A 13184-nucleotide genomic window follows, 5' to 3' on the forward strand; every position below is an offset into this window, starting at 1 on the left:
GAGAGAGAGAGAGAGAGAGAGAGAGAGAGAGAGAGAGAGAGAGAGAGAGCGAGAAAGATAGTGAGAGCAGGAAAAGTGAAGTGAGGAAAGGAGGAATTAAAGGAGAGAGAGTGTGTCACATAATGTCATGCCGTAGTTGTTCACATCATTTTTATTTTCTTCATATCGAATGTTCATTACCAAATTTTCGTTTTAACGTGGCACATATAGCACAGTCTCACATGACAATTAATTGTTCACCCATTCTTCATATGTTTCTGTATGATTCTTCATATGATTCTTCATATCATTCTGTAATATGTTATACCCACCTTTTAACTGTATTTGGGTCCAGACTCACTTCTCGCAGGTCTGGTAACATCTTTTGCACGTCAATGCTGGCCAGCCCACTCTTCCTCTTTTTAGTTCCAAACTTTGGCAGTCTGCCCTTCTTCTTCTCACTCGGATCTGCAAATAGACGAAACGAGAATAAGTAAGCAATATATTCACTTCTGTATCAAAACCATCAGTAAGTACACTAGCATTTATCAGATCCACCTTCATATAAATAACGTTGGAAAGATTTCTATTAGATCATAAGTGGCATTTACCCAACCAGTGCAGATAAATATGTTATAGAATGGTGCCTTAAAATCTCGCACAGAGAAGACTCACCATCTTTTTCCTGGCTGGTCTGTGGAAGCAACGTTCTAGGCCGCATTTCCTTTCTATGTGCCTTCGGTTCTTCAGACAAGCTTTCCATTGATTCCATCGACAACATCTTTGGCGACTCGGACAACTCTAGTCTTTTTCTACTTTTCCCATGGTTGCCACTTTAATGGGGAGAAAAATCGGCGTAGAATGAACAGCTATTGCTGCACATGTACTGCGTCTGAACTATGGCCACAAACACTGATATCGCAGTCTGTTATAAACCTGGGGGTGATTGTCAGAAATGTGCCATCTATGCTTCCCTTACCTGTACTTACCTAACGTCCTGCCACCCGCGCACACGTGTGACAATGACGTCCTGCCACCCGCGCACACGTGTGACAATAACGTCCTGCCACCCGTGAGCGCGCATTGTAACATTCGCTCACCTGGCAGAGAATGAAGGTGTGGAAGAGCGACGACATGTGCAGCACCGACTGCTTGCTCTGCTCGGCAAAGCCCGTCAGGATGACGAGCACGTGGTCGGCTATGTGCGTGCTCGCTTCGATGGGTATCGGCTGACACAGGATGGAGCCCTGCGACTGCGTCATCGCCGAGTGTGTCAGCGAGCCGAGCAGCAGCCACGACAGCATGCGGATGTGCGCGATGCAGTCGGTGAACTCCTTCGGGCTGCGAGCGGGAGAGACGTGTGCGAAACCAATCAGATGTGACATCGATCGTGACTAAACGCGTTTTCACGTGCTATAATCTACGTATTAAAATGCGGTGATGGTGGTGGTGAGAATAATAAGCAGATGAATATTACTAGGATCAAAAGTATATCATATATATATGCTTGTATATATATATATATATATTTCTTATATGTATATATTTAACATTTACGATTTAATGTTTTGATTAAATTTGACAATGATGTCGTGTGTCATCAGGAGTTAATCAAAAACGATTTTTTTATTCACACCTGATATCATTCAAGACAACAGTAATGATTTATTATGGCTCATTAGCACCCGCAGCATCTGTGCACTAGTATAAAGGTTGTTGTCGACGCATACCCCTGCTGCATTGCTGACGGCGGATGGTAGAGCCAGGGTAGGTATCGGTTGTGGGCGCGGAAGTCGCGAGAGCTGCTGCGCGTGAACTCCAGAGCCACGTACTGCGAGATTCCCGCCTTCAGCAGTCCACCGAGCGTGTCCTCGTTCAACGCCGTGTTCGAACCACCTTTCATGTTGCTCTACAGGACGTGGGAACACGACAATAACCGTAGTAACTACCCAACTGACATCACATCCTGCCATATAGCTCTATATCGTATAAGAACTTGACAATAACTGCAGTGACTACTCAGCTGACATCACAAGAAATGGATCGAGTAACTCAGCTTAGACATGACTGTGATATTGTAATAAATCTAGTCTAATACAATAATTAGATTGTGATTAGCAGTTTACCGAATGATTGATAAATATATATCCACTTTATGTAAAGGAACTCCCCAAGATTTATCAAGCAGAATTTACCTTGACCTTGGAGATTGTGTGAAGGTCAGAAATGAACTCGATGCAATCAGTCAAGTTGTGTTTCATACAGTCAGCTGCATTAGTGCTGATCTGTGATAAAAATGATAATTTTTTTAGTGAAAAATATTAATTATGTTACCTGACTTCAGTTCCAATAATATATATAAACTTTACAACTCCCTCATGTTCATATATATAAACACACTAAACATCAATTTAAATTTAGATATTTACCATGTTACTAAATTCACACTATAGGTAATAATATCACACCACTGTAAATCATGGATATTTTTTAATAACAAAAAATATTCAAATACGACCACAGATGCGGCTGTACAATATTTCCTCACCATTGTATGAGGGTCATAGTTTCGACCAAAGAGCTCTTCTGCAACATTTGTTGGGCTGAGTGTTCCTCCGGCATCTAACACAACCAGCTAAACAAATACAATCAATACAAATATTTGATCCGTGAGTACAAGCCGAACATTTGGCAGTTAGTTTTAGAATAGCTCACTCGTGGTAAACCACCACCGCAATGAGCACCATTTTCAAGGATTTACGTACTCTTATTGACGTGTGTCATTACGCGATCATTGTTTGCAATTAATTTTTACGTAATTTTTATTTAACACGTCACACACCTGCACTAGAAGAAGGAGGTTTTCATCGGGAAGAACTGTCTTGAACTTGAGAGCCTGCACGAGTTCAAACACAGCCGCTCGGGACAGCAGCAGTCTGTCTCGCTCCTACAAAGCATGCAGGATAAACATGTGTTATCGAGATAACATAATCATTGATAACGTTTGTTCTACACAGTAAGTCACCCACCGACAATATCAAGGTGTAATAATCCTTACATTTCAGTATTACATTGTTATTATTATTATTATTATACTTATCAGTGGTAGTAGCAGTATGCTACTACTGCAGAAGCAGCAATCCTCGTTGTCATCATTGACAGTAGGAATAATATTTTTACTAGCATGAACACATCTACACAATCGTATAAGCATGTTTAATGTATATACAACAGCACTATTATTCACAGTACGCGCACCACACGTCGGTAGGACGGATCACTGCAGCATCGACAACCAGCATCGCAATGCAGTGCACAGCCTACTATCACATAACAAAGCTCCACGCACCAGCATCAATATGATATATCATAATCACGTTATCGTGTAATATGGGGGGAGGGATCACCTTGGTGAATGCTCTGTTGCACAGCAGGCACAGCTCCATGAGGTGGTTCAGCTTGAACGCACAGTTCTGTATCGTGAAGCTGATGAGCTTCGAGAATGGCTCCAGGATGCTCTAAAAGTTGAAACAGTTCGAATATCAAAATCAATTCAATGCCGTCATTATTTAATTATGTGATCAAAAGCAGACAGTTACGATGTCAGTAAAAGTGTTGCATAAGTCTAGTGAAAGAGAGAATGGCTCCAGCTTGCTCTAAAAGTTTAAATTGTTGGAATATCAAAATCACGCGAAAATGTATGTATTTTTAAGTTAGATACTGGCTATACTGTAATATAGGGTTCTTTAAATCCTTCAGGAACATATGATCACATCACACGGTGTGCATGTTGGTGTGCGTGTGTGCATAAATGTATGCAATGCTGTAAGGGTACCAATATTAGAGAGTATGCCATATGCCTACAATACACTAAATAACCAACTAATATATAATTTTTCCAGTGTCTTCATTATTTAATTATTTGATAAACAGCGGACAGTTACGATGTCAGTAAAAGTGTTGCACAAGTCTAGTGAAAGAGAGAGTGGAAATGAAAGAGTGAAGAGAGTGTAATTAAGTTTTGTCGTTAATTGTACCACACACACCTTTCCGATTACCCAGGCTCTGCCAGACAGATTTCACAAGCATATACATACACACACATACACACACATGCACCCTCATGCTCACGCATGCACGCACGCACACACACGCACGCACACGCGCACACACATATAGCCTACCTTCTGTTGACTGAGCCCCGGTATCTTCAGCACAGAAGCGATAATCCGGAACGTATCCGTCATGTCGGTTATCTCCGAGGGCAGCATGCCCGGCAAGGCTCGGAAGAACACGTCGAACAACGAGAGGATGTTGTTCCACGGCCCGCCCTCTAGTGGCATGCACTCCATGTAGACGGCCATGTTGTGAAGGAGACTGACGACCTTGTCGTCGCTAATGCGCGTGTTCTTGTCGTTCAGAGCCTACAATCACAGTGAAGCAAACATGCAATGGGAACGTAAGGCGATGAGCGCAAGTGAAATAAAAGTGTCAATGACACTATAGCTCACTTTGGGTGTGATAGAACAGGGAGATGATATTTAAAATTTGGCAAGTGTTTCATTTATGATGGACCGAAATGTGATAAAATGTCCTTATTCTCTGTTTTATACTAATAGAAATTTCACAGCTTTGTTTCAGGGTTTTTTGATGCTAAAATAAATGTTCAGATCTGAAAAGTCTGAATTCTAGGCGAGAGACATGGTGCTACGCTCTAATGATTGCCATTTGGTTTTCGATTAATGCGGCGCAAATAAAGCATTAAAAATATTCCAAGCAAATAACTGTAACAAAGAATCTAAAAACACAATTATTACATGTTAGGACTGATTAGTAGTAAGTAAATTTAAAAACCAAAATCGATATGAATGCTTAGAAGGCCGATTTTTGCGTTTTTGCATAAAAGTGGGATGGCTCGAAAGTAGGTCGACTGGCGTGCTCCAAAATAGGAACGTTCAAATCTCGTCCCATTAGGAGTAGCAACTGTATGCAATTTTAAACATGTGGTCAAACGTTCTTGATTATCGTTTGACCGAGGCAGACACTGAAGCATAAGTAAATTTCTGAAATCTACCTCCCATTTGCATAATTATAAAAACAAAATTCAAAATGCCTTGTGTGATTATTTTTTGGGGCCAGAGCTAATTCATTCACAATACCAAAAATGACAAAAATCGGTGAACCTGAACTGACTTATGGCCATTCCATTTTGCCAACAAGTGGGCGTGGCTACGAGAAGTAGGGTCAACTGGCAGTGCCACATAAAATAGACGTGCACATCTCTCCCATAGGAAGTAACAACTGTATACAATTTTTGAAACATGTGGTCAACGTTCTTATTATCGTTGACCGTAATGGCAGACACTGAAAGATGCATAGTGAAAATTGGCAAACTAACCTAATTTGCATAATTTAAAAAAATATCAAACCAGACGGACGTACAAGGAGGTACGGACGGACCGGACGTACGAACCACCAATGATAATAGCTCACTCTTGACGCATGTCAAAGTGCGAGCTTAAGTGATGAAAAAAGGCGTTTAATAATTACAGCTTGCTTACAGAAATAATGAGCATAATTAAATTGTTTTTTGAAAATCAGTGCGCGATCGCATAATTATAGTTACAGGCAATATCATAATCGCCAACAGAGACAGAGTTAAAGCGATTTGTGCAAATTAGGTATCAAGCCTTAATTATAGTAGTCAATGAAATATCAAAAATTTTAAAAAATCAAAAATCACGGAATGATGAGCCATTGGAAATTACGCAGGAAACCACCTACTAGTATCTCTGAAACATTTCGCTTTCCTGTATAAAAGTACTGAACTTGTAACGTACCTCCAGGAAGATTAACGTAATGGTGCGCCACTGGTTAGCCTGCGTTAAAATCAGCCAAAGCACTCCACATATTGTTTGAAAAATCATGCTGAACCAATAGGAAAACCTACACGTGACTACAGCTTATAACAGTCAAGCAATGAAAGATGAATGATGTAGCAACGTCGTTTAATACAAAGTAAAGAGGCACCCATGATGCAGACCAGTAACACGAGACAGTAATGATGTATTTCAGTGGTATATATTCTGGCACTTGTGATGCTTTATCTTGGATGTGTGATAAAACGCTCGCAGCTTGCTTTGTGAAGCAGCCTGGCAAAAAAGATGCAAAGGATGACATCATGATGTAGGCAACTGTCTCAAGACACATGACTGCCAACTCGACAATATCAGTTTCCAGGAATACTGCAGTTACTGTGGCAAATAACAAGATGAAGAATAGTTATTCGTTACAGTCGTTAGTGATATATTTATATATCTATCATATTAGTATATCATATATATATATATATAGTATAATATAGTTCATCATATTATTCATGCTAAAATACCATATTTTACGTTTTATAACAACACTTCAAGGACGTCGACTTCAGAAAATATTCAGACGTTCAGGCAAAAGCCACATGCTGGACTTCACAGGAGCAGCCAGATTTCAGTAGGTGCGAACCATCCCCATTACAGATGTCAACACAGGTAAGAAAGAACGAGGGAAGAAAGATGAAATGGCGATTGCGCATTACAGTGATAATTCTACCTTCTGAGAGTCTGTCCTATAACGACACCACTGATTTACTAACAGTCGTCTTGGCTAAGTGCTGAAACATCATGATCATTCTCGCGAAAGATACCATGATAATAGCTGCTACTAACGACTCAAGACTAATTAACTCAGCGAATATGGCCTGTCCACTAACCGAACTAACGACTGATTACTCATCAGAGTCGGCCTGGCCACTAACACTAACGACTAATTACGTCACGAGTGGCCTGCCACTTAACACTCAACGACACAATTACTCAGCCGAGTTGGCCTGCCAGCTAATACGACTAAGCGATCTGACGAGTATAGTCACGAGTCGGCCGCCACTAAACGACTAACGACACTGAGTTAATCACGATCGGCCGCCACTAACGACTAACGACACTGAGTATACTCACGAGTCGGCCTGCACTAACGACTAACAAGACGACTGAGTATACTCCACGAAGTCAGCCTGCCACTAACGACTAACGGACACTTGTACTCACTGAAGTCGCCTGCCACTATACTGACAACAGATTCAACTAATTACTCACGAGTTGGTGGTGTTGTGTTGTGGCCTGTCACTAACAACATAACGACACTGAGTATTACTCACGAGTCGGCCTGCCACTTAACGGCTCTTATAACGACAACTGAGTTAACTCACCGATCGCCCGCTGCCACTATACGACTAAGCACCTAAAATTTACTTCACGAGTACGCCTGCCACTGAACGACTAACCGACGCTGAGCGTTACTTCACGGGAGTCGGCCTGCCACTAATCCGACTAACGACTGATTACCTCATGAGTCGGCCTGCCACTAACGATCTAACGAGCTAATTATCTCAATGACGTCGGCCTGCCACTAACGACTTAACAGACTAATTACTCACGATGTCGGCCTGCCAACTAACAGACTAACGACACTGAAGTTACTCACGGAGTCGGCCTGCCACTACGGACTAACGATGCTGAGTACGTCACGAAGTCGGACCCTGTCCAACCTAACGACTAACGACACTGATGTACTGCACGTGAGTCGGCCTGCCACTAACGACTAACTGACGACTGAGTATACCACGAGTCGGCCTGCACGGGTAGACCGTTGCTGGCGGCTATCTTTGCTGACGGCCTGCAGCATGCTGGAAAGGCAGCGGCGAGGCGAGAGCGCCCGGCTCGGCGCGTGAAACGAACGTCTCGAGACGGACGACGGCGAGCGCGACCGTCTCCTCGTCGTACGACTCGAGCACGAGCGGCCTGCACCTCAGACGCATTGCGGTCGACGAACCGAGTCGTCGCAGCGCCCCCGCGGCGGATCCTCCGCCGCCACCGCCGCTGCCCGGTCGCCGTGAGCTTCTTGCTGCCGCTGCTGCTGGCTGCTGAATTGCTCAGGTGCGTGAGCGAAGGAGCTACGCTTACGCCTTCCTACTGTGAGAATGAGAGAGATAGTATATGATTATATATAGTAATATTATTCCCTTCTATATATATGATTTATATATATATTCCTGTGAGAGGAAGGAGAGAGTGAGGGAGGGAGGGAGGTAGCGAGCGATGGAGAGACGCGAGAGAAGAGAGAGAAAGCGAGAGAGCGAGAGAGAGAGAGAGAAAGAGAGAGGAGAGAGAGAGAGAGTAGATGAGAGAGAGAGAGAGAGAGAGAGAGAGAGAGAGAGGAGAGAGAGAGAGAGAGAGAGAGAGAGAGAGAAGAGAGAGAGAGAGAGAGAGAGAGAGAGAAGAGAAGAGAGAGAGAGAGAGAGAGAGAAGAAGAGAGAGAGGAGAGAGAGAGAGAGAGATGAGAGAGAGAGAGAGAGAGAGAGAGAAAGATAGTGAGAGCAGGAAAAGAGAAGTGAGGAAAGGAGGAATTAAAGGAGAGAGAGTGTGTCACGCAGTAAGTCCATGCCGTAGTTGTTCACAGCGGCTTCATTTTAATTTTCTTCATATCGAAAATAAATGGTTTTTTTTTCCCCCCCCCATTACCCAAATTTCGTTTTAACGTGGCGACATTAAGCAACATGTCTCATCATGACAATTAATTGTTGCACGAGACAACCATCTTCATATGTTTCTGTTATCGATTGCTTCATATGATTCTTTCATTATCATTCTGTAAATGATGTTAAAACCCACACCTTTAACTGTATTTGGGTCAGACTCACTTCTCGCGAGGTCTGGTAACATCTGTTGCACGTCAATGGCTGGCCAGCCCCACTCATTTGCCTCTTTAGTTCCAAACTTTGGCAGTCCTGCCCTCTCTTCTCGACTCCGGTATCTGCAACTAGACGAAACGAAGAATAAGTAAGCAAATAATCACTTCTGTATTCAAAACGCACAGTAAGTACACTAGCATTTATCAGATCCACCATCATATAAATAAACGTTTGGTAAAGATTTCTAATTTAGATCATAAAGTGGCATTTACCCAGCCAGTGGCAGATAAATATGTTATAAAATGTGGCCTTAGAAACCGCCATCAGAGAAGACATCACTCATTCTTTTTTTCCCTGGCTGGTCTGTGGAGCAACGTTCTAAGGCCGCATTTCGCTTTCTATGGCCTTTCGTCTCGGACAGAGCTTTCCGCATTGATTCCATCGACAATCATCTTTGGCGAACTCGGACAACTCTTAGTCTTTTTCTACTTTTGCCCATGGTTGCCACTTTAAATGGGGAGAAAATCGGAGTAAATGGAACAGCTATTGTGCACATGTACTGCGTCTGAAACTAGTGGCCACAAACACTGCATATTCGCAGTCCTGTGTATAAAACCTGGGGGTGATTGTCAGAAATGTGCCATCTATGCTTCCCTTACCTGTACTTACCTAACCTGTGCTCACCTCACCAGTGCTTACTTCACCGAAGCTTAGGTTACCTGTGCGCACCTCACCCAAGCTTAGGTTACCTGTGCTTACCTCACCCAAGCTTACCTCACCCAAGCTTAGGTTACCTGTGCTCACCTCACCCAAGCTTACCTCACCCAAGCTTAGGTTACCTGTGCTTACCTCACCACACATCTTACGCTCAGCCCAAGCTTAGGTACTGTGCTATACGCTTCACCCAAGCTAGCCTCACCAAGCTAGGTTAAGCGCTGTGCTTACCTCACGCCAAGCTTAGTTAACCTGTGGCTCCCTCATCCCCCACCCAGAGCTACCTCACCCAACGCTTAAGGTACCTGTGCTCAACCTCACCCAAGCTTAGGTTACTGTGCTTATAACTCTCACCCAAGCTTACCTGCAGCGCCAATGCTTACCTCACCAAGCTTAGTTACTCTGTGCTTTACCTCACCCAAGCTTAGCCTCACCACCTCACCCAAGCTTAGGTTACTTGTGCTTACCTCACCCAAGCTTACCTTACCTGTGCTCACCCCACGTGTGGAATACCCATGCTCGCCTCACCTGTAATTCCCTCACGCGAGCTACACCCGTCCTTACCTCACGTCCTCCATGCTGTCCAGCGAGTGCAGCATGATGGCGTGTGCGCCGCGTGGTGACACGTCCTCTGTGCTGCCGAGCGAGCGCGCGCCGCCGCCGGCAGACGTCTTCGCAGCGCCGCGCCTCGGCGACAGCCTCCCACGCGGCAGCTCCTCCATGCTGGCGAGCGAGCGCAGCGGCAGCGGCTGCGACGACGACGCGCTGCCGCCCGACGACGACTGCTTCGAGAGGTCGTCGGCGCTCGCGAGCGAATGAAGCTCCTCGTCCGCCGCCGCCGCAGTGCCGCCGACGTTCTCCGCGCTGCCAAAAGAGTGCAGCACCGTGGTCGCGCGCGGCGGCCGAGCACGCTGGTCGTCGACGTTCTCCATGCTGCCGAGCGAGTGCAGTCGCGTCGGCTGCATGATCTGCAGCTGCATCTAAGAACAAAGGTTCGTAGGAATTAGTCGATAACGAAAAGACGTAGCTGCTTCGGCTGCACGTGTAGTTGCAAGTGTGAACGAGTTTGTATGTATCAATTGATAACAAAAGAGTGCAGCCTCGTTGTCTGCATTATCTGAGCTGCACCTGAGAAATGAAGGTTTGTAGGAATTAGTCGATAACAAAAAGATGTAGCTGCTTTGGCTGCACGTGTAGTTGCAGGTGAGAACGAAATTTTGCAGGTGTTTTAGCTGATACCAATATATGATGATATGCAGATATGCATGATGTGCAGCTGTATCTGAGAACGAAATTTTTCACGTATCAGTTGATTACTTAATCAACTGCATGGTTTGTAATTCCCCTGTATTACCTCGTGCCAACAGCAAGCAACATGGCTGGACGTGCGACCTGCCAAAGAGTGCAACCTGATTGGCCGCATGATTCTAAATCTATGTTATTCGGTAGTAACGTCGACGCATGCACTTCACGCCCGTTTTCGAACGCCGTCATTGTCGTTAATTAATTCCCCAACAAATAGACCACAGCACGTCTTTCACTGATAGCATTCACAGAGGACCTACCTCTCCCTGCATGGCATCTTCCTCGCCGAACGAGTGCAGGAGGTCAATCTTGATGGGAGAGAGGACGCTGCCGTTGCCGACCCGTACGGGCTCAATCATCTGAAAGCTGTCCACTAGCCGCTCGTCCCCTTGCCTAGGAGAGACGACCTTCGCTTTTGCAAAGCCTTCAAAATTAAGATTTAAATTACGTGTTACTATGACATCTTTATATAATATGTTAGATATGATGATCCTGTACGTATATTGTACAGAAGACATTGTTATAAGATCAGCAGCAGGGTTTCTTCTGAGGGAAAATTAGAGGTAATGGCCAGTTTCTGGAAAAAAATATGCATGATGGATTCAAAGCCACGAATGCGGATTCTGCAGGCGGCCGCGGGTGGGGGTGGGGTTGGAAGGGATGATGAGAGGTAGAGAGGGGTTCTGGGGGTTCTCCCCCAGCAAAAATGAAAAAATTTGAATGTCTTAGACTGCATTTGACGCACCCTGAAAATAAAATTTCACTTTTTAGTTTAAATCTTACTCTGTTAGTTGTACTCGGCTAGGACCTGCCATGGGTGTTCAACCAGCTTGCTAGAGGTTCAGTAAGATTTTGCTGAATAATGGGCCATTTTGGGAATATAATGCTGGAGGTTCAGAATATTTTCAAACATGACCAGTTTCTGAATATTTGGCTTTAAAATATGTATTTGCAGTACATATATTCTGTTAGCATTCGAAGAAAAGAAGACAAAATTAATTTTTAAGCCATAAAAACTTTAACTCTGAAGTGTTACATACAGTATGAAGTTAAGTAGTTAAATACAGTAATAATTTTTTTGCGTGAATGTGTGAGAATTCTGTGTTTGCTGGCTGGGGCGGCACTGATTGAAGTACGGGGAGGGGGGTGCACTGATTGTTTCAGTCGCGTGGGGCATGCATGCTCATTGCTGTATATGTAGTGGGTGGGCACCGCTGGTATGAGGGAGAGACAGCAAAACTCTTTCCTAGAATTGAGAAAAAAGCTGCAATCGGGAATGACACACGAGTGTGCCGGCACGCAAAAAGAAACGTTGCTGTGAATTTCATTACGATTTTCCCTGTATATAGTCAGAAGCACGTTGTGATCTATTTATCTTTGGGTCGACACTATTTTGACAACGACGGGTAAATACAGGAACATTTTCACAACGGAGATATTAAATTTGATAACGGCGGTGCGCGGCTGTGCTTCTTATGTATAAGAAACCCTGACCAGATCATTTAAATTCTCGTCGAAGTCAACAACTATTTAACATATTATTATGCAAGGGAATCTATACCCACAAGCGTTTGACCCACTTAAAAATATTTTACATAAAAAAACCTCTTGATTAAAGAACAAGACACCTTGCCTTTAGTTACAATGAAGGCTAACAGTTATGTCATGAATGTAATATTTTAGTAATAAATGTGGTAAAATGCCACGTATTAGCAAAGACACAATTGCTAAACTCACCTGGAGCTTCGCCACGGATATCCAACTGTCCTCCCATTCTCAGATTATGCTCATCAAAGTTTGGCTTTACACTGACACTTCGAGGATAGACAAGCCCTGGTGACACGCTGTCATTTTGAGGGTAAACAAGGCCTGGTGACACACTAACACTCTGGGGGTGCACAAGACCTGGTGACACACTAACACTCTGGGGGTGGACAAGGCCTGGTGACACACTGACACTCTGAGGGTGGACAAGGCCTGGTGACACACTGACACTCTGAGGGTGGACAAGACCTGGTGTGACACTAACACTCTGGGGGTGGACAAGGCCTGGTGACACACTGACACTCTGAGGGTGGACAAGACCTGGTGTGACACTAACACTCTGGGGGTGGACAAGGCCTGGTGACACACTGACACTCTGAGGGTGGACAAGACCTGGTGTGACACTAACACTCTGGGGGTGGACAAGGCCTGGTGACACACTGACACTCTGAGGGTGGACAAGACCTGGTGTGACATTGACACTCTGAGGGTGGACAAGGCCTGGTGTGACACTGACACTCTGAGGGTGGACAAGGCCTGGTGACACACTGACACTCTGAGGGTGGACAAGGCCTGGTGTGACACTGACACTCTGAGGGTGGACTAGGCCTGGTGACACACTGACACTCTGAGGGTGGACAAGGCCTGGTGTGACACTGACACTCTGAGGGTGGACTAGGCCTGGTGA

The 13184-nt window shown here is 44.6% G+C and overlaps 1 protein-coding gene across 2 annotated transcripts in view; it reads right to left on the minus strand.

Moving 5' to 3' along the window:
- LOC106807418 (protein unc-79 homolog) overlaps nt 1-13184 on the minus strand; it is a 27400-nt gene that overhangs the window by 13400 nt on the left and 816 nt on the right. For both annotated transcript variants that reach the window (XM_014809742.1, XM_014809741.1), the window contains exons 3-9: nt 4164-4403; nt 3387-3497; nt 2822-2926; nt 2528-2614; nt 2175-2264; nt 1710-1888; nt 1080-1320 (exon numbers count right to left, since the gene is read on the minus strand). In XM_014809742.1, the coding sequence (XP_014665228.1) occupies nt 1080-1320; nt 1710-1888; nt 2175-2264; nt 2528-2614; nt 2822-2926; nt 3387-3497; nt 4164-4403 (1053 nt within the window). The remainder of the gene's footprint in view (nt 1-1079; nt 1321-1709; nt 1889-2174; nt 2265-2527; nt 2615-2821; nt 2927-3386; nt 3498-4163; nt 4404-13184) is intronic.

The sequence above is a fragment of the Priapulus caudatus genome, unplaced genomic scaffold, assembly GCF_000485595.1.
Source record: "Priapulus caudatus unplaced genomic scaffold, Priapulus_caudatus-5.0.1 Scaffold213, whole genome shotgun sequence".
NCBI classification, from domain to species: domain Eukaryota; kingdom Metazoa; phylum Priapulida; class Priapulimorpha; order Priapulimorphida; family Priapulidae; genus Priapulus; species Priapulus caudatus.